Source organism: Aethalodelphis obliquidens, unplaced genomic scaffold (assembly GCF_003676395.1).
Source record: "Aethalodelphis obliquidens isolate GAN/ISIS:26980383/991018 unplaced genomic scaffold, ASM367639v1 scaffold48, whole genome shotgun sequence".
In the NCBI taxonomy this organism is placed as follows: Eukaryota; Metazoa; Chordata; class Mammalia; order Artiodactyla; family Delphinidae; genus Aethalodelphis; species Aethalodelphis obliquidens.
In genome coordinates this window covers 16,626,241-16,648,274 of record NW_020837992.1, presented here as the reverse complement: position 1 = coordinate 16,648,274, position 22,034 = coordinate 16,626,241, and the positions used below count along the sequence as shown (strand labels likewise).

At 42.7% G+C, this 22,034-nt stretch overlaps 1 protein-coding gene across 1 annotated transcript in view; it reads left to right on the top strand.

Moving 5' to 3' along the window:
• Window positions 1-22,034, top strand: part of CACNA1E (calcium voltage-gated channel subunit alpha1 E) — a gene marked incomplete at its 5' end in the record, with an annotated part of 141,418 nt that overhangs the window by 34,238 nt on the left and 85,146 nt on the right. Inside the window, one exon of the mRNA XM_027082654.1 lies at window positions 20,192-20,307. Coding sequence (XP_026938455.1) covers window positions 20,192-20,307 — 116 coding nt within the window. The remainder of the gene's footprint in view (window positions 1-20,191; window positions 20,308-22,034) is intronic.

Sequence of the window (22,034 nt, the reverse complement as noted above, 5' to 3'; positions counted from 1 at the left end):
TAGATTCTTTGGGGTTTTCAGCACATAGTATTATCATCCAAAGATCACACAGCTTTTTAATTCTTTTTTCCACTTAGTCTACTTTATACCTTCTATCAGATGTGAAGGTAGCATTCTATTTCTTTTCTTTTAGTGGATACATTTGAATCTTTTCCAGGCATTCTAAATTAATGAAATTTTTGTAAACTCAATGCCTTAACCCTCCTACCTCATAACGTAAAAACTCAATTACTTGTATTACCTGATTTTTGGCTTATAAGCTATTATTGGTCAATATGAAGTTCTAATTTTTTAATTCAACAATTTAGATATAGTCTTTACAATTTTGAACAAATATATTTGTTAGATTTACTTGCATGTCTACCACGTTTTCTGCTTACCATTCTTTCTTCCATTGTAAACTTTTCTTTTCTTTTGTTTTTAGTATTTCAACATGTTATTTTATTTTTTAAATTTTTATTGGGGTATAATTGATTTACAATGTTGCATTAGTTTCAGGTGTACAGCAAAGTGAATATACATATATCCACCATTTTTTTTTTTTAGATTCTTTTCCCATATATACACTAGTATACATAAAATAGATAACTAATAAGAACCTGCTGTATAGCACAGGGAACTCTACTCAGTACTCTGTTTTCCTTCTTTCTAAAGTACATCCTTCAGAGTTTCCTTTGGCAGAGATCTTTTGGTGTAGGTTCCTTCAGTTTTATTTATCTGAAAAATATCTTTATTTTGACCTCATTCTTAAAAGTTTGTTTGTCAGGATTCATAACTCAAAGGCAACAATTATTTTGTCTCAGCATTCTAAACATATAATCCCTATATCTTGGTTTCCAACATTACTGATGAGACCTAATTGACATCCCTTGATAAATGATAATTTTTAAAAAATCTCTTAGGCTTCTTTAAAGACTTTGTCCTTGGTGTTGTATGGTTTTACTCTAATGGTTCTTGTTATGGGTTGCTTTTTATTCATACTGCTTTTATATGTATGGTGCTTACTATATCTATATATTTGAGTATTTCATCAATTCTGAGAAATTCAGGCATCTTTTCAAATATTTCCTCTTCTTCTTCTATCTCCTCTATTTTTATGGAACTCTGACTTGACCTATTTAAGATCTTTATCCTGTCAAACATTTGTATTAACCTCCCTTTCATCTTTCCTATCTCTTTACAGTTCACTGCCTTTTTCTTTCAATGCTGTCTGCTTTACTGTATAACTTACCTTTGAAATTTAAATCTCAAAGAAAGAGAAATAAATTATCAACATTAAGAACAAAAAGGGGATCATCACTGTAGACCCTACAGACATTAGATAATAGGGATATAGTATGAATAAATTTATGCCAGCAAATTCAACAACTTAGAGAAAATGGCAAGTTCCTTGAAAACATAAATTGGCAAAACTTATACAAGAAATTGAAAATTTAATTAAACCCATATCTATTAAAGAAATCAAATTCGTAATTTAGAATTTTCCCACAAAGAAAACTCCAGTCCACATGGCTTCATCAGTTAGTTCTACCAAACATAATACCAAACCTTCACAAACTCTTTCGAATATAGAGGAGGATAGACTTCTCAACTCATTTGATGTAGACAGCATAACCCCAGTACTTAAGCCTGACAAACATATAATTAGAAAGGAAGATTGCAGAATAATATTCATCATGAACATAGATGCAAAATTCCTTAACAAAATATTATCAGTCAAATTTGGCAAACTATAAAGGATAATGTTGTTTAATCCATGAGTTCAGGGTTGGCTTGGCACTTGAGAATCAATCAGTGTAATATACCACATTAACAGTATTAAAGGGAAAAAGTACATGTGACAACTCAGTAGATGCCCAAAAAGAATATAACAAAATCCAATAATCTTTTATGATTAAAAACTCACAGTAAACTAATGATAGAAGGGAACTTTCTCAGTCTGATCAAAGGGCATCTAAAAAGCTACAGCTGATGTCATACTTAATGGTGAAATATGAATCCCTTTTTTCCCCTATGATCCGGAAATGGGCGAGAACTTCCACTTTCACCACTTCTGTTCGACATTGTTCTGTAGATCCGAGCCATTTTAATAAAGGTAGGAAACAGAAATAAAGGACACATAGATCAGAAAGGAAGAAGTAAAACTGTAATTTTTTCACAGACAATATGATTGCATGTTTTGAAAATCTAACAATAGAATCTACAAACTACTAGAGCTAATAAGCAAATTTAACAAGATCATAGGACATAGGTCAAATTCAAAATTTTAATTGGGTTAATAATATTTGCAGTGTACTTCAATTTCAACTGAAAATACTTCAGTTTCAACTGAAATGAATTAAGATGAATGAAGAATTTTAAAGTAAAAAAAATCAGACATCTAGGAACAAATCTGACAAAAGATGAGACCGGGGACAGTACTTGCATAATACGTATCATTTTTATCTTTTTAACCTTAGAGATTTCTATTACTTTCCTGTAAGCTTAGGAATGTATTAATTAGCATGCGTGTTGTAATTTATCCAGCATCCGGATATTTTGTGTAAAGTGTATTTCAGAACATTAGTGCATGAGTCTGCCAGAACTAGAAGTCAGTTTTTTTACTTTTCAGATTACCTGTGAGATACAACAGTTTCCTGAGCAGCATGAGGTGGAAATACAGTTCTAGCGTGATAGTGACTACCTTACATCACACTTAAGCAAAATTGTTCAGTCAAAACCTATCTAGTTACCCCTTCAGACATAAAGCCTGTACTTACTGCTTCCCCAGGTAGGACGCATGACTGAAAAGCAGTAGGTTAACCTCTGGAAATAATGTCGGCATGGTATATGTTCTGAGGTGTGAGCCTTCCTATAAGTGGGGCTCTGGCTATACACGTGTTATGTATAGACCCATTGTGTGCAGGTACCATTTCATGACTGTGTAGCCACGTGTATTCACAGATAGTGTTTTCAGATAAGGTGTATTTTCTGGTAAGAATGAAGATTTGAAAATAAGTAATATTTTAACATAAACTTAGAATTCATTGTAATATTTGGACGCAAGATATGTGAAAAAATGATTAGTGTTTGTTAGCAGAGCAGGTTTAACTTACAAAAGGACGTGGCTGTGATTTGTGCTGTTGGATATTGGTGCTTTTAATGAGAACTCGTTTCTCTTAACTACCATTTGATAATACTTTCTGCACAGGATGAGAATGTGAACTTCATGCCTCCTTATGGCTTCAACTGCTCAACCACACAGAGCAGGGTAGGGCAGGGACATCCTGTAGTGGAGTTCAGGGGTTTTTGTGACCTCAGGCTCTATCCTTTTGGCTGAGTTCATCCTCAGGGATGAGAGACAGAAGGGAAAACAGAAAAGAAAAGAGTGAAAAAGGAGAAAAACAAAAAGCAGAGGAGGAGGGTGCAAAAAAAGAAAGAAGAGAAAGATACACTGAAAAGATGTGACTAAATGCTACCAATATAATCATAAGGGCATCAAGTGACACTAGCCTCCTGGCTTCTCATCTGCCTCTTAGAGCTGTTTGTGGTCAAAAGAATATTGGTGCCATCACTGCTTCACTTTATGACTTCAAACAGGTTTTTTAATATCCTTTGGCCTCTTTTTAAAAGTGAGATGATAGCGTGTATCTTGTGTTTTTATGAAAATTAAATGATATAGTGCTTATAAAACATTTAGCAGAGTTTCTGTTATATCATAAACACAAAATAAATGGTAATTAGTGTTATGATCTCAATACCACATCTTCCAGCCACAAAAAACATTAGTTTTGCTCCAGACAGTGCTTCTCCAACTATCTATAGTGAAAAATCACTTTTTAACATTCCCAGCCTAGTGAGTATTGATACTTTTGTGAAATGCAGTTGTCACAAAAATGGATTACCATAATAAATAAAAATACACAGAGACATAAATATAAGCCCTCAATTTTATTCTTAAATTCGATTGACTTAAAATATCTATCAAATTGTTATAGAAGTTACTAAGCACTTTTAATTTCTGAATTTGTTTTATCATGAACTAGTAACAATGTACAGATGGGCATTGGTCCATGGACCACACTTTGAGTACCACTGCTCTGTGAGGAGCAGATCTATGATGGCTATATATATATTAGGATAAACTTTGGTAAGGGAAGGGCTTGGAAGTTCTTAGAAGTCTATGCTAGGGTGAAGGGTTATGATACAAGCTGGCAGCTCCCCGCCCCCAACTAATGCATTCATTTGCACATATGACCCAGATTGTTCCAAACTCTGGAACGTCTTCTCTAAAGGAAATTCTCATCAAAAAGTCCGATGCAGGAGTGGTTTCTTCTGAAGGTGGCAGAGTTATCCAGAAACCTATGAGGTGAGCAGTTAGAATTGAGAAGTAGCTAAAGAGTTTACTAATGTTTCGTAACATAGACTTTGTCAGAAGACGTACTTTTCTCCTCTCTGACTTCACTGGTATTCCTTCCTTTCTGGTGTTGATTTATATTATCCTTGACCTAAATACCTGTTTTGAGTTAATATCCCAAGGTTATAAAATATGAACAGCGAGAGTCATCCACTCACAGTGCTTTATACTTTAAGTGAACTAGCTACTTTGGGGCTTCAGATTCAAATTCAGCTTGTGTATATTTAAGATGTACCATGCTCCACACCATGATGGGTACCTTTGCTCTTTTGAGCCCATTGACACAACAGCTCAGTGAGGTTGTTTTTTTGTTTGTTTTTTGCGGTATGCGGGCCTCTCACTGTTGTGGCCTCTCCCGTTGTGGAGCACAGGCTCCGGACGCGCAGGCTCAGCGGCCATGGCTCACGGGCCCAGCCCCTCCGCGGCACGTGGGATCTGCCCGGATCTCAACCACTGCGCCACCAGGGAAGCCCCGTCAGTTCTTATCTTAAAGTTCTTGACATACTTAAAGCTACTGTGTCCCATCCTCTTTGGAAGAAGGCTAAGCAAAACCTGACAAGGTTGACTAACTAGTGGTCCCATGGAGTCTTTGTGTCAGAGGTTGGTCAGGCAAGGAGGCGATCCAGGCACACATGTCTTCACATGCCCCCTCGGGATGTAGTCGCTCCTCACAGATCTTGAGAATCAGCACTCCACTGGAGAAGGGGTTCTCCCACCAACTCTCTATTGCATTTTAATTTATTTATTTATTTATTTATTTTTGGCTCGGGTCTTCGTTGCTGCGCGGGCTTTTCTCTAGTTGCGGTGAGCGGGGGCTACTGTTCGTTGCGATGCGCGGGCTTCTCATTGTCATGGCTTATCTTGTTGCGGAGCACAGGCTCTAGGCGCACAGGCTTCAGTAGTTGTGGCACGTGGGCTCACAATTGTGGCTTGCGGGCTCTGGAGCGCAGGCTCAGTAGTTGTGGCGCACGGGCTTAGTTGCTCTGCGGCATGTGGGATCTTCCCACGTGCCAGGGCTTGAACCCGTGTCCCCTGCATTGTGAAGCAGATTCTTTACCACTGCGCCCCAGGGAAACCCCTCTATTGCATTTTTTTTTTTTGCGGTACGCGGGCCTCTCACTGTTGTGGCCTCTCCCGTTGCGGAGCACAGGCTCCGGACGCGCAGGCTCAGCGGCCGTGGCTCACGGGCCCAGCCGCTCCGCGGCATGTGGGATCTTCCCGGACCGGGGCACGAACCCGTGTCCCCTGCATCGGCAGGCGGACTCCCAACCACTGCGCCACCAGGGAAGCCCAGTGAGGTTGTTTTTATCAGTGCCATTTATTAGGAAATCAAGCCTCAGAGAGCTTGAATGACTTTCCCATGGACTGTGATTCAAAGCTAGGTGTACTGAGTCTAGATACAGTTCTTTTAAACTATAGCGCATGTTTAATTATCTCTCAAAACATCTTATTTCTTTGGTTGTATATGTATTATTACAGAGTCCTCGTTGGAAAATGCATAGCCTACATAGTCCTAAACAGTAATGTCCACCACATGCCAGCCTTTCAGGAGAACACCTTTGCTTGTACATCACCTGCTTTTGTAGCATTTGTCTCTAAGAGACACTGAAATTTTCAGTGAGGTAATAATTAATTACATTTTCACAAAGAATCCTGCTTAACTGTAAGACAAACTAATGAAGATGGTGATTTATTAAATATCCTCAACTTGAGAAAGATTTCTGAATAAAAGATGATAACCGTCAACTTAAGTGAGACTGCAGAAGGATAAGGTCTCAACTGCAGTAGAAAATATTTAAGTAGAATACACTAAAGAATTTCCTGCCATGATCGATGCTTTCCAGCTTTGGAGCGGTTTTGAAAGTTCATGTTCTAAGAAAAGGGGCAGATTTTAGTTTTAGATTTGGTTGAGAATTAATTCTTGGAGGTTGAGGAATTGATCACACTACCAGTAGATAGGATATGCAATGGTCATGACTCAAATTGGTAACTTACCTCCAGAGAAAAGAATGTATAATTCTGCATGTTCTGTTACCTTTATTCATTCATTCAACAAGTATCTGTTGAGTTCCTTCTAAGTACCAGGCACTGTTCTGAGCACTGAGGATATAATGGTGAACATGGCAGAAGAGACCCCCTTTTTCCCCATAAGGCATTCTTATGGGAAGACAAAAAACCAAATAGTTGAACAAGGTAATCTTGTAGCAACAAATGTTATTAATAAAAATCAAACAGGTAGTTGTAATAGAGTGTGACAGGTAGTGGGATTACTAGTTTTGGTTCTGTGATCAGGGAAGGTTCCCTGAAGTTAAGGAGACAGACAAGAGTCAGACTCATGTAGGGTCTCGTAGACAACTGGGGGATGCCAGGGGAGAGTCTTAAGCAGGAGGGTAACATGACTTATTTTAAAAGTCACTCCTTATTTTTCTTCTATGAGGGAAATAGGGGGATTGGGGCAAGGGTAGAAACAAGAAGTGAGTTAGAGAGGTTACTTCAGGCTACCGAAAGCAGGAAGCATCCAGGCAAGAGAGCAGAGCAGCTTGGACTCAGGGGACAGCAGTGGAGTTGGAGAGAGGCGGTTGGATGGCTAGGAATTGGATTGGATTGGGGTTGCAGTGAGAAGAACGGAAGAATTGAAAGTGACTCCTAGCTTCGCTGATATGCTTTACTGAGGTGGGACAGTCTAGAGGAGGAGGGATTTGGGGGAGAAATCAAAAATTCGATTTTGGCCATGTTATGTTTGGGATGCCTGTTTGCCATCCCAGTTTCCCATCACAAGTAGACAGTTGCATAAACGTGTTTGGAGCTCATTGGTGAGTTGGGGCTGGAGCTATAGATTTGATAATATAGAGATGAGGTTGATTCCGTGGGCCTATACAGGATCATCTGGAGGGAGAATGGCTAGAGGAGAAGACCTAGGCCTGGATGCTAAGGCATTCCCATGTGTCCAGCAGAAGGAAGGAGATGGAGAAGAAGCAAAGCAGAAAAGCCTAAGACAAGAAGTTTCTTTCTCCTGAAAGAATAAGCTGGAGTCACACACCCACACGTGCCTCCCACCCCTTGTTGACCCTGCACATCCAGGACCTGGGACTGAGACACGGCACAGGCCCCACTCACTCCACTGGACCAAGTCTTGCCTCTTGTTCCAAAATCCGAACCTGCTCTGTGTCCGGTGGTTGCCCTTACTGTGTGATGCCCTTCGTTCACTTAGTAAACGTTTTTTGAGCAGCCCATCTGTGCTGGCACCGTGGGTGTAACGCTGAATGAGAACAGTTCGACACAGTCCCTGCCCTTAGAGAGTTTATAACATAATAAGGTCCCCAACAAGTGGACAATTACAATGAACAGAAATGGTTGAGGTACAGCTGTTTTTAGTATAGACTGTGAGACTCGGGCAAGTATAGCTGCTGTTCTAAGCCTTGATTTTCCGTCTGAGAAATGGAACTAAGTTTGAGGAGCTTTCTGATATACCCTGAGGATGTAAACTCCTGTCTAGCCCCTCGTGGAACATCTAAAAGGGCAGTGAGTGGGGAGGCCTGGGCAGCCTGTCTGTGTGGCGAGCTCACGTTTGGTGTGTTAGCCTACAGCAAGTCTCCAACTTTTCCTTCTAGATGTCTGCTCCTCTCCTCGCCCTTCACCATTGCTGTTCTCTCAGCTCTGGGCCCTCTTTTTGGTTCTGCTTGTCCATCCCAAAGCAGAAGAAAGGGCTTTGATGCTGAGAAGAATCACAGAAGAATCCTTTGATGCTGAACCAAGAAGATTTGACCTTCCTGAGAGGCATCTTTAATGTTTAAATGATCTGGGGAGGTGGAACAAAGGATTCTGGGAAATTCAAATGCCCACACAGTGTTCAGTGTATAATGGCTGAACTTGGTAATAAACTCTCAGCCACTCCCTTGAACCCAGCCGCACCCACTCCTCACGCGCCTCAGAACCTTTCGGGGAGGGTACTGATTGCGGCAGCTTCTCAGAGAAATGCAGAAAGTGTCTCTGAAAAGAACACAGCCGTTTGTTCTCTGTCAAGATGCCTCTTTCATACTGTAATTAGAGTGCTGTAGAGGGGTGGAAATGGGGGAGAAGGAGGAATATGAAACGCTCTTACTTCCCCTCGTGGCTTATTCTTCCTGCACTGCAGGGCTTTGAACTCACTGAAATATTGTGACTGAAACACACACTGTTATATGCACAGAGAGGGAGAAAGCGACATGTGTGCCCCTGAGTTTCTGCCTCCATGGTGCCTATGTGCTCAAGTGAGAGGGTGCAGCCTGGGGGGGAGTTCATCAGAGTCGGGAGATCAGAATTCTGCCTTGTAACCCTGTGCCTCTCCAAGAGTCACGTTGAACTGATTTAGCCTGTATCCCGAGTTTTAAAGAAGAATGAACACATTCCTCAACATAAATTCTGGCAATATTTCTCTGTTCACATCTGGAAACGAAGATAGGAATAGTATATACCTAAAAGTGTCGTGAAGATGAATGAAATAATAGAAGTAAAGCAGTTAGAACAATGCCTGTGGCATAGAACACATTTAATATGTGTTAAAAATGTGTTTCTATTATTACAACAATTTTTAATCTAGGGGATTTCATTTTTACAAAGAAAGGCAGTGGTCATTGATTATATTAGACAGACAGTAAAGATGGTTATTTTGACATGCCTGTATATTTTGAAAAGTAGACTTTGGAAAGAATTTTTGCATTTTCTTACTATTTCTTTAGATGAAACTGAGGCACAGTATATACGTTAAACTGTTTTTCATTAAAAAAAAAAAAGAGTCAGGGCTTTATTTTTCCAATCAGAAGAATGGGGGTAAAAGTATGAGGGTCCCTTAGTTTCCTTCCTGAAAAGTTGTAAGGACAAGCTTGTGAGAGCTCAAAACTTTTCACTGTGTTCTTCGTACCTGCTACTCCATGGTCATCTCTGATGATAGAAGGAAATGATGAAGCTAGTTAGAGTGAAATAGCGCAACATTCAGGAATGTTCGCGGGGTTTTGTTTTGAATCGTATTTGCAGCAACAGCTAAAACAATTTCTCGATAATATCTTGCTGAAAAATCAGTTAACGTCTTTCTAGCACCTGTGGGCGGTGGAGGAGAAAGCAGGGTGTGGAAGGAGTCTAGGATGGCTGTTTCAGTCACAGCAGATGATTTTTGAAGCAGCTGGCTGATCTCGTGTGGATAACAGAGAATTGGTGCTATTGGGCCCAATGATCTTTCATATAAAAGTGTCGGGATATCCAGCTGACTTGATACACAGCTCAACTCCTGGTCTGCCCCCCAGAAACTGCTCTTCTCCATCTCAGTTATTTGAACTCCATCCTTCTAGTTGCTCAAGCTAAAAAACCTTGAGGGTCATCTTTGACTCATGTCTCTCTTATATTCCACATTCAATGTGTCAGCAAGTCTTCCTAGCTCTACCTCATAATACACCCAGAATCCCGCTATTTCTCAGTGTCCCCACTCCTCCCACTCTGGCCAAGGCAGTCATGATTTGGAAATAACCTGGGAGGTCTCCTTGCTTCCACCTTTAGCCCTCGTCAGTCTGTTCTCAACAGGGCAATCAGAGACATTCTTTGAAAACTTTAATCAGGTCACATGAGTTCTCTGCTGCAAACCCCCACCCCCACCCCATGGTCTCCACATCACACCAAGTGAAAGTCAGGTTATTATCCACGGTCTACCTGGTCTAGCCTCCCACCTCCATGTGGCCTGTTACACACTCAGACTTCATCTCATTCATTTTCTATTTATTCCGTCCAGCGCAGCCACACTGGCTCCTTTCAGGTCTTCGGAAGCTCCTCCAGGATGTTCCTGCCCCACAGCTTTGCCCTGGCTGTTGCCTCTTCTGGAATGCTCTTCCTCAGAAGTCTGCATGGCTCACTGTCTCACTCCTCTTCTGTCATTTCTCAAGTTTTCTCAGCGAGGCCTTTCCCAGCCACTCTACCCTAAACCCCAGACCCTACCCCCATACTTACTATTCCTCTTCATGCTTTGTTTTCCCCTCAGCACTTATCAGTATATAACATCCTTTATATTTGTACTTGTCTTTGTTATTATTGCCTGTCTCCTCTACTGGAATGTAAGCTCCATGAGGCCAGGGATTATTACTTTTATGTTTGCTGCTGTATCCCCATGTGCTAAAGCAATGCCAACCCTGTAGTAGGCACTCAATAAATTATATTTTGGAAGCAGAATAAGTAGATAGATAGATAGATAGATAGATAAGGACCTTGATAGTAGTTTGTGTGTATTATGATACATTCTTAGGAATGTCAGCAGTTCTTAAAATAGGCACTTGGAATACCTGTTCTGTGCTGGATACTATACTTTGCACTTTCCATCTATTATTTAATTTAATCCTCACAACGCTTTGAGAGAGGTACAGTGTTTATTCCTACTTTACAAACGAGGAAACTGAGACTCAGAGAGGTTAAGAACTTGCCCCAGGTCCCTGACAGAGCTGTGATTTAAACCCAGTTCGGTCACATTTCAGAACTTTTAATCATTATGCTATAACAGTCAGGATTATACCAACTTGAAGGTTAAAAAGCAAAACAGGAAACATAGTTCCTTCATTATGTCCTTTATGTTAGTTGCCAGGCCTTCCCTTGCATCTGCTCAAACAAATAAATAAACGAGATCTCAACGTCAAGAAGAAAAAGGAAAAAAAAAAAAAAGACCGAGCAAATTTCCCAAGATCCTAAAAGAACCTGCCTCTTTGAGGTCTCATGACTGAAATATCATGAAGATGTGGAACGGCACTGGCTTTGGAACCTGGAGATCGAAGTGACGCTCCAGGTCAGCCTCCGAGCGCCCTGTCAGCCTTGGGCCGGCAAGCCCTCTGATCTCTCTGTGCCTTAGTTTCCTCGCATGTAAAAGGCGGCACTTGGGGAAGTGGTCTGTGAGGTCCTTCCCACCTGATATTCTGGCCTGTGAGACTCGTGGCCTTTCTTTCGTTGCTGTGGGTACAGCGTGGAGGAGTGAGGGTGGGCTATAGTACTCTGTGTAAGGCCATTTATTTGCCTTCACTGCTTTAGGGAAGGACTTTTGCTCACTGGAGCCCCTGATCTCTAAGGAGACACGACATGGTATGATGCAGTGCCTGAGTTAATGCATCCCTCACCCTCCTCTATGCCCATCCATTCTGCTTGTTAGAGTCAACACTGGATGGCATTTAGAGGACTGCGTGCTGTTTTGGCCTTTATTTATTGACAACCTAAGTCTCCTTAAATCCTTTCTGGAACAAATCAAGGGATAAGGTGTAAATAACTGTAATACAGCTGAACCGTGTGACCTTCGGTAAGGTATTTACCTTCTCGGGGCTGTGTTTGCTCCTCTGAAAAATAGGAGAAAATGTTCCCCGGGCTCCTAAGTACAACTGAAAGACTGTTTTACAACCCCCTCCACCCCACCACACCCATGCCATTCTCCAGTGAAATCGAAATGAAAACACTGCCAACACACAATTGCCTCTCTGACCTCCCCCAATTTCTTTGTTAGTTTTAGAACAGTTAGGGTCAAAGGGGTTGTTTTTTTTGATGTCTAACCCAAATTCCTCTTTCCTAAAGCAAACGTGTTACAGGAAGACTGGCAAGGTTCCACGGGGGCAGTGAAGCACTTTGGAAATATGGGCTTTGAAGATTAATAGAAATATGACCACGTGGCCATTTGTGAGCTTGGCAGTCTGTCCACATATGCTTCTGCGTGCCAGTGTGAGCATGTGTGCATGTGTGCCAGTGTGTGTGTGATGAAGTGTACAAGTGCATACAGGAGTGTGGGTAAACAGGTCTTTGAGTCACAGGGGCCAGCCCCTCCTGGCGGGCTTTGTCTTCCTTTTGGTTGCCATGACAACAGCGAGGGCCTCCGTATCCGTAAACAAAGCTGCCCGTGTGACTGAACCAAGAGGAGGGGTCTGGAGCTAGAAGCCCAAACTGGGAGCCATCTAATCCTCCTACAGAGTGGTTTTGTGTTTTTTTTTAACATCTTTATTGGAGTATAATTGCTTTACAATGGTGTGTTAGTTTCTGCTTTATGACAAAGTGAATCAGCTATGCATATACATATATCCCCATATCTCCTCCCTCTTGCGTCTCCCTCCCTCCCTCCCTATCCCACCCCTCTAGGTGGTCACAAAGCACCGAGCTGATCTCCCGGTGCTATGCGGCTGCTTCCCACTAGCTATCTATTTTACGTTTGGTAGTGTATATATGTCCATGCCACTCTCTCACTTTGTCCCAGTTTACCCTTCCCCCTCCCCATATCCTCAAGTCCGTTCTCTAGTAGGTCTGTGTCTTTATTCCCGTTTCTTGTCACAGCAGACCTACCGGCACATCTTCGCCACTAGGTAAATACAGAGATACCTGTTCAGGTGCCCTGTGATCCTGAGGTGACATAACATGGGCAGGAATTTCCAATTGGAGCAAGGCTTCAGCGAACCTCACTCCTAACCCCCAGCAGTTAGTCATCTCATAATAAATTCCAGCAACGTGAGTGTTCAAAGCCCCTCCCATCACCCTGTGGACCAAAGCCAATCACTTATTTATCAATATACAGATGAGCTGCTTTGTGAATTACCTGTGGCTCCTTTATAGGTTCAGAAGTTCATAAAATATAAATTAATTTTAACATTAACCTAAATATGACTTGAAAGACAACTCTACCTCCTCCCCACCACCCGCCCCCCAGTCAAACATGATAAGGACACATGGATGTTGTACCTTGTCTGAGATTATCTACATCATTCTTGCACTTTATCTAATTGTGAATAATATGGAACTGGTTATGTATGAATCGTTGATTTGTACAAATTATGCCTCTCATGTAAACTGCTAAAAAACAAAAGCAGTCACAAATGTAAATTCACTAAGTCAGACGTAAGAAGAAAATTGTACGTAACTGTGCAGTATGGGGAGATAGATCAGCCTCCTTCTTCGTTCTGGTAACTGAAGTTTAAAATCCCAAACCTTGCATACACATGAGACAACCAGAATAGAGGCTCAGCTGTGCTCATCTCCACGTCATCATCCTTCCATCTCTGTGACAGCTGTGTTTTGAGGGGAACTGCCATTTCTCCTCCCAGGGAAAAAAAAAAAAGACAGCCAAAAATTATGGATAACAGAATTGGGTAAGAAATATTTGAATGAAATGCAATGGATTTTCCCCCCAGTTTTATTGAGATGTAATTGACAGATAACATTGTATTAGTTTAAGTTGTGTTAGTTCAGTATTTGTATGTATTGTGAAATGATCACCACAGTAGGTTAACATCCATCACCGCACATAGTTACATTTTTTTTCTTGTGATGATGAGAACTTTGAAGGTCTTCTCTCTCAGCAACTTCAAAATACACAGCACGATGTTGTTAACTACCGTCACTATGCTATGCATTACATCTCCAGAGCTTACTTATAACTGGAAGTATGTACCTATTGACCACCTTTACCCATTTCCCCCACCCCCTGACCACCACCAAAATGTTGTTTCTATGAGTTCAGTTTTTCTAAAATTCCACAAATAAGTGAGATCATACAGTACTTGGCTTTCTCTGACATATTTTACTTAGCATAATGCCTTCATTAATCCATATTGTCCCAAATGACAGGATTTCCATCTTTATTATAGCCAAATAATATTCCATTGTGTGTGTGTGTGTGTGTATGTGTGTGTATACACACACACACACACACACACACCACATTTTTTTATCCGTTCATCTCTTGATGGGTACTTAGGTTGTTTCCATGTCTTGGCTATTGTAAATAATGCTGCAATGAACATGGGAGTATATAATGTCTTTGAGAGAGTAATTTCAATTCCTTGGAATACATACCCAGAAGCGGGATTGCTAGACCATATCGTAATTCTATTTTTAATTTTTTGAGGAGCCTTCATACTGTTTTCCATAGTGGCTGCACCAGTTTATATTCCCGCCAACAGTGCAAAAGGGTTCCCTTTTCTCCACATTCTGACAGTTATCTCTTGTCTTTTTGACAAGAGCTTTTCTAATACATGTGAAGTGATATCTCACTGTGGTTTTGATTTGCATTTCCTTGATGATTAGTGATGTTGAGCACCTTTTCATGTATCTGTTGGTCATTTGTTTGTCTTCTTTGGAAAAATGTCTATTTAGTTCCTCTGCCTATTTTATAATGGTATTTTTTTTTTTTTTTTTTTGCTATTGAGTTGTGTGAGTTCTTTATATATTTTGGATATTAACCCCTTATCAGATACATGATTTGCACATATTTTCTTCCTTTCCATAGGCTGCCTTTTCATTCCATAGGTTGCCATTTCATTGAATTTTTATCATTTTACAATCTCTTACAAGAATCCACTCAGGACTTCCAGGCTAAAACAGATTTATTCCTGCTCTGGTTGTGAGTAGGGGGGTTTCGTGTCTTTCTAATGGCAACACTAGCTGAAGAGGAAACTGAGACAGAGAGGTTTACTGCCCAGTTTATTAGCAGCAAAGGTTACCTGGGTACCTAGCTCTGAGAATTGACTTGGTGGTATTTATGCCACATCACATGGGGATTTATTTTTGTTTTCCTGAGTGTCTAGATGCATCTCAGCTTGAGTTCTGTTACATCTAGGGGTGTAGAAACACTGGATGGAGGAAATGAAAGGGAGCTGACTACCCATCCTCTTACCTTGAGCCACAGGCTAACACTAAGTGCTCTTAGGGCACATGAGCACTCTTCTGATGTAAGCCAGACTTTTCTCCTTTGAACTTCCTGTTGCTCGATCCAAGGAAACTGGATAAATTGAGATATCCATAGGGCCACTCCTTGAGGCACCTTTCATTAAGAAGTTTGGCGGTGGTCATCGAGATGGCTAAGTAAGGCAACGGCCATATGTTTTATCTTTGCAAAAGCATCATCATCTGAATAACCCCAGGATAATCCTCTATGAAGAGGAGAGAGTACTCAGATCCTCAGGGAAGAGAGGGGCCAGTGGGAGGAACACATTTCCCTTTCTTCCGTCTGGCTACATATATATACACGAGACTGGCAGACATGTTGAATCTAAGGTTAGAATAATCACTTATTTTTGGCAGGTAATAGAGCTGAATCCTGTTTGTCCCTGTGTTCTCCAGAATGAAATATGTGTATAAATAAATGGTGACTGTGATACAGACACAAAATCAAGCAGCACATCACTAGCTTGACTAATGCTACAAATTAGTAGCATTGATACTAGGTCCTTATTAACCCAACACAGAGCAATGGATTTTTACGCTGCTCTCTCAATTAAAAAGATAGTCCTTTTAGAAAAAACACAAACCTCTGTTTTTATGTCCTTACTTTCCTCAACCTTTGGCTGAAAAATAAATCCCTCTTGTGGATTTTAAATGTTGACTGCTACATAACATGGAAGGCAGCTCAGGCCTCATAGAAACAGCACTTCATCTGGAATCAAAAGGCATTCATTTGAATTCTGCCTCCTGATAATTTGGTCATTTTGGGGAAGTAACCTTTCTGAACCTCCCAGGGTTTTTGCAAATCTAAATGAAATAATTTACGTGAAAGTGATTCAGAAAATAAAAATTTTACAAATGTGGCTTAAAAAGCTTAATATCTTATTTATCATCTATGGAATCTGCTATAATACGAGGCTGTGGATTAAACTTCATTGGTCCTTGATAGAATGTGATATGATTCAGCCTCTACTTGGCCTCATGGAACCTTCCGATTAGTTAGAGAAAAGCCGTGGGCACACTGTGATGTCAAGGGAGGGGGTTAAGAAGTGTCGTGAGAGACACTGGTGCCAGACTCTCTGCCCTAGGCTCCCAGCTGACAAACAAAACAAAGCAAAACAAAACACAGGAGGCCACGTGCTATAGACAGTATGCTATGATCCAGTTTTTGTAAAATAAATAAGAGCAAAGATGAAAAAAAAAAAAAACACAGAAGGCCAAATGATAAACATAGTACAGAAGAACCCCAAACACAGCCCTTCTTCCCCCCACTGACACGTGGGAGCTGCTCAGGAAGTAGCCCCGTTGGTGCATACTCTATTTCTTTTAGCCAAGAGGCTTCTTAAAAAGACCAAGCCAGATTTGTTGGGCTCTGGGCCTGTAAGATGCCAGGTGGGAGGGTGGGAGGAAATGGGGGCCTGCAGTGGCAGAGGAGAGCAGGGAAGCCAGCTGGTGAGACTGGAGCCAGGAAACTTCCAAATATACAGGGAGGTTAGGCTGCGGTGTCTTGGGCTATCCCACCGGAAATCGAGCCACGCGGTCATCCTGGGGGTCAGATAGAGGTACCACACTGCATACTTCATAGACGCATGCTACAGAGATTTTAGTGGAGTCAAACAAAGAAAAATAGTGGTGGCAGTGTCCAGGAGTTACCTGGCAACTGCTAAATTCCCGCTAGTTCACCTGGCTCCATTTGGGTCAGTGCAGAGATGCTGCGCCCCCTCATTTAAGCCTTTGGGAATCAGGTCAGAGCTATCAGTGTGCTCCTCAAGTCAGCCTGGGTATCTTTAATAAAATAATCTGTTGAATAAGTACTATACGCCAGACCTAGTCTAGTCCTGGAAGATGCAAAGTTGAGTAAGACAAAATGTTTTCAAAAAGCTCACATAGAGGGAGAGAGACAGTCACATGTACAACTCACCACAATAGAGGTCTGGCTGTAACATGAGCTGTGAAGAGATAGAGATAAGGTAGAAAGGCGGCCAGAAGACTGGGGGCAAGGGAGAGGGGGAGGGGAAAGCTAAACATTAGAGGTGACATTTCAACCTGGCGTTGAAGAAGGAGATCAGCTCGGTGGTTTGTGACCACCTAGAGGGGTGGGATAGGGAGGGTGGGAGGGAGGGAGACGCAAGAGGGAAGAGATATGGGAACATATGTATATGTATAACTGATTCACTTTGTTATAAAGCAGAAACTAACACACCATTGTAAAGCAATTATACTCCAATAAAGATGTTTTAAAAAAAAAAAAAAGAGACTCAGGCAAAAGGTAAGAACAGATTCTGGGCAGTGTGAATTAAACCTTGAGATCCCTCACTGCTTTTTCAGGAACTGTGGAAAGTGTGCTGTGTTTCAGGCATGGCCGTGATGGGCTGCAAGTAGGCAAGAGATAGATCAGATTGATGGGAGGTGAGGTTTGAATGAAAGGTTCAGATCCAGCTGTGAAGGCCTTTGAAGGGTCTGTTAGGTGTTTAGCAGCTGTTGGAGGAGACTGTGGAGGAGGGGAGGATAGAGTAGAGAGAAGAGGGAATTTAGAAGATCTGAGGGTCGTGGTTCCTCTTAGTGGCCGGCCACTTAACTCCCCTTAGATTCAGTTTTTGGGTTTGTTTTTTTTTTTTGAATTTTTGAATGTTATTTTATTTATTTTTTATATAGCAGGTTCTTATTAGTTATCTATTTTATACATATTAGTGTATTTATGTCAATCCCAACCTCCCAATTCATCCCACCACCAAGATTCAGTTTTCTGAGCTGGAAAATGGAGATGTTGGTAATAATGCAGATGCTAAAAGAAAGATTACTGTGTTCCCCTGCTCATAGCCTGCTTAAATTCTCCTTGTTCAATGTCTTGCTCAAAACATTACCTCCTGCAAAACCCTCTTGGATTTCCCTAGAGCATAGTTGGAAAATGAAGACACATACATATGAAAAGATAAAGAAAGCAGCATATAAATATGCCACTGGGCCGGCAGATGTGCAGGGAGCCTGGGCTCTTAGAGCAGACAGGCCTGGGTTCCAAACCTGGCTCCATCTCTTACCTGAACCTGAGCAAGTTGTTTCACTTTTAAATCGAGGCTGAAAATACATGTTCTACCTCCTTCTCATTTTGGTTGTAAAGATTAAATGCACAAAATGGATGAAGGTGCTTGGAAATTAGAAAGTGCTCCATAAATGTCACTCCCTGGGGTTATTATTTTCAGTTTGGAAGCGGCAAAATCCAGTGCACGTTTTAGAAAGATAACTGGAGTAACTGTGAAATAGATGAAATGAAGGGAAGGGAGATAGGTGGTTGAGAGACCAAGTCGGTGCTATTGCAGTTGTCCAGGCAGGAAAGGATGAGGACCAAGAGGCAGTAAGGATGCAGAGGGAGGCTGGGTCCAAGTGCTATTCTGAAGATAGAACCAACAGAACAATAGCATTCGTCAGACAGGAAGGATAGGAAGAAGACAAAGAACCAAAGGTAGGAACTTCGGTAGATGGTGATGCCATGAACCAAGCTAGCTGTTCGTTACTTTCCAATTGCTGAAATCCAGAGGGGCAGGTGAAAAAAGGAGGTGTCCCAGGGCTTAAGTTCTGTTACCCTGACTCTCGCTGGCCCTGCTCAACTCTTCTTTCCCCCACAGCAGCCTTAGGAGAACCCACCGAGCTTGAAACCAAGCCCAGGAGAACTTCCCCTGCCCATGTGCCTTGTCCCCATGCCCTTAGCCTGATAGTGACCATTGTAAGGTGTCTGTGCCCGAGGAATCCCTCTCTATCTTGGAAGGAGGGGCTGTATGAGACCCAAACCGGTATATCCCTCTGCCTCACCGTAGACTGGCGCCTCTCCTTTCCCTGCACCGGGGCTGGGGCACGTCCCTCAGCCCCTGGCTCATTTTCTCCTCCCTGGACATGAGGGGGTAGGTGGCAGGACCCACAGTGGGTGCTCGACTCTCTTATCTTCAGGCTGTTGCTCTTTATGGACGGGGAACACCTTGAATGAGTGCAACAGCTTCCAGGGCAGTAGGAGAGTGCGTGAGCCGTGGCTGGGAGGCACTACGCTAGCAAGGGGTGTTCCGGCTGGAAGGGTGTTTGGTGATGAGACGGGCATTGGTGCAGAGGTGGTATCTGGAGGGGCCTGTTAGCAAATGAATATTTCTCGATCCCCATTTGTTCACTCGTTGAATCTGATCATCTTCCTCTCTGCCAGGGAACCCTCGTTCCTCTTCTGTCTTCTTTTTCCCATGGAGCTTTCGTTTTTGTTTTGGTTTTGTTTTTTTTAATCGTCTTGTGCCACAGAGTGGCTCTGGTCCCCTGTGTCTGTTAGTGGGCTCTGTCTTATCTCTGACCCTCATGCTGTCTCATTTTCCCCTCCACACCACCCCATCTTCCTACTGTCTTTCTACTGGAGCCATGTGTCCTTCCTGTGTCCTTAGCTTTCTTGTTTAATCTCGACCAGCCATCTTCAAACAGCATTTCAGCCCTTCTAGGCCTCAGAGTCGTGGTCTTCCATGGCAGCCCATACTGATCACCACAGGGTACAGGCCACCAGGGGAAGCACAGCATTATGGGTAGAGTTCAGATCCCAGCAAGTTACCTCTCTCCCCTAAACCTTGATTTCCCCATCTGTTAAACAGGAATTTTAATAGTGCTTACCTCATAGGGTGATTTTGAGGATTAAATGAGTTAATGGGTATGAAAAACTTCATATAGGCTGGCACGTAATCATCAGTCAATGTACATTAGTCACTGTTGTTATTAAGAGCAGAAAGGGTAGCTGGGCCCCTCAGAGGGTGAAGGGCTTCCGTTGTAGCCGGAGAGACATAACGTAGCATTCTGGAAGCTAGCTGGTCACGTTACTAAGTCAATACCTTTCAAAATAGAGCAAGCAGAGAGCATTAGTGCTGACTGGAATGAAACTGATCTGCGAAGGCTTCCTGCAGGAGGCTGAACGAAGTGCATTTCTGTGCAACCTTTTAAGGAGATCCCCGTTGCAGCCTGGGACAAAGGAAATGGGGTATACACAGTGCCTGTTCAAACATGCTCTCCCTCCTGCTTGTTTCACCCTTTCTTTTAGTCATGGCACTGCCCAAACCTAGTGAATCTTATCTGCTTTGTCCACAGGGAATTTGCCAAAGAGAGAGAGAGAGTGGAGAACCGGAGAGCTTTCATGAAACTGCGGCGCCAGCAGCAGATCGAGCGTGAGCTGAATGGGTACCGCGCGTGGATAGACAAAGCAGGTAAGGCCTGGGGGCTGGAGGAGGTTGGCGATGGGCTGCCCAGACATCAGGGACCTGCCCCAGTTCCCACTCCCAATACTTGCATTCAAAGGGGCAGCCTAGACCAGAGCAGAGAGAAGCTCGAGATGACTTGTTGGCTTTTTGGATTCCCCGCTGGTCCCTTTTTCTCCCTCTGGAGTCTGTCCCAGTTCTTCAGCCAAACGCCTTTCACGAGGCAGGCATTTTAGCAAGGTGAACTGAGTAAAAGGTAACATAACCCATGAGTTTGGGCTGATGACATTCTACACTACTACTGTTACTACTACTACTAACAGTCTGTTCATTCCACAAATATTTATTGAGAGCTTACTTTGTGCCAAGTCCTGTTCTAGGTACTTAGGATACAGCAATGAGCCAGAGTTCTACCTTTTTTGTTGTTTTTGGACCATGCCACGCGGCTTTCAGGATCTTAGTTCCCCAACCAGGGATTGAACCCGGCCCCCCACCCACCGCAGTGAAAGTGCTGAGTCCTAACCACTGGACTGCCGGAGAATTCCCCCAGAGCTCTGCTCTTGTGGAGCTCATTACCCTGTAGCTGGGGAAGGCAGCGATGAACAAAATAATTACTTTTGATAAGGTGATAAGTACAGTGAAAACAGATCAAGGTAGGGTTAGGGGTTTAGGGTAGGTTGCAGTCTTAAATAGAGGGTCAGGGTAGACCCGTGTGAGGAGAGATTCGGAAGAGATGAGGGCGTGAGCCACTGGGAGCTCTGAGGGAAGAAGACCCCAGTGCCCAGGCTGTAATGTGGGAGGGGCCAGGAGCCCTCCAGGAATAGCAGGAGGTGTGAGCAGGGGAAGGTGTCAAGAGTAAGGATGAGGGCAGCTCTGGTGGGAGCAGAGGCAGTAGATTGTGTATGACCTTTACGGGCCACTGTAAAATTTGGGACTTTCCGGTGAATGAGGCAAGAAGCACAGGAGGGTCTTGAGCAGAGAAGGGACATGCTCTGTTTAAGATTTTAAAGGAGTACTTGGTTGCTGCCCTGAGAACAGACAGTAGGAGGACAAGGCCAGAAGCAGGGAGACTGATTGTGAGGCCACTGCAGTAAGGCAGCTAATAGATGATGGTGAGAATTGGTTTTCGCTGTTCCCTGCACTGTCATCAGCTCCCCACTCTGTGGCTCGGCCTCGGGAAAAATTCTTGCCCAGCCCCGAGGATAGGTCCAGATTTATCCCGATTTCATTAACCCACAGAGCCCCCAGGTGCAAGTTTGACTGTGGCTCTGCTGCTTATGAGGGACATCGATCACCCCACATCTGTCAGTAAAAAGGATGTATTTGATTTCCGTATTATTTGAAAGGTTGCGTTGCATTGGTGTTGTATATCTTCCCGAGCAAAAGAGTAAACTGTTTTTTAATTAAAAAAAAATACACATGATAGTCAGCATCTTTGCTGTATTCCTGGTAGAAAGCAGAGAACAAAGAGGTCTCTCTGGAAAAATTTGGACTAGGATTGGATACTTAGGTGCCTGACCCTTATTCTTCTCTAAGCTTTGGAATGATGCTACGACGCTTATTCAGATCACAGCACACAAAAGCTCTCTCAGTTCAGGAGTCAACTTTGGATTATCTTTCAGGGGTGAGAGGGCATGTGTGATGGAAAGTGCCACGTCAAAGCCAGATAAAAGCCACGTCTCATTTGGGACTTGCTGCTTCTGGAAGCAGGAGCCATGAGAGTGGTGACTGTACTT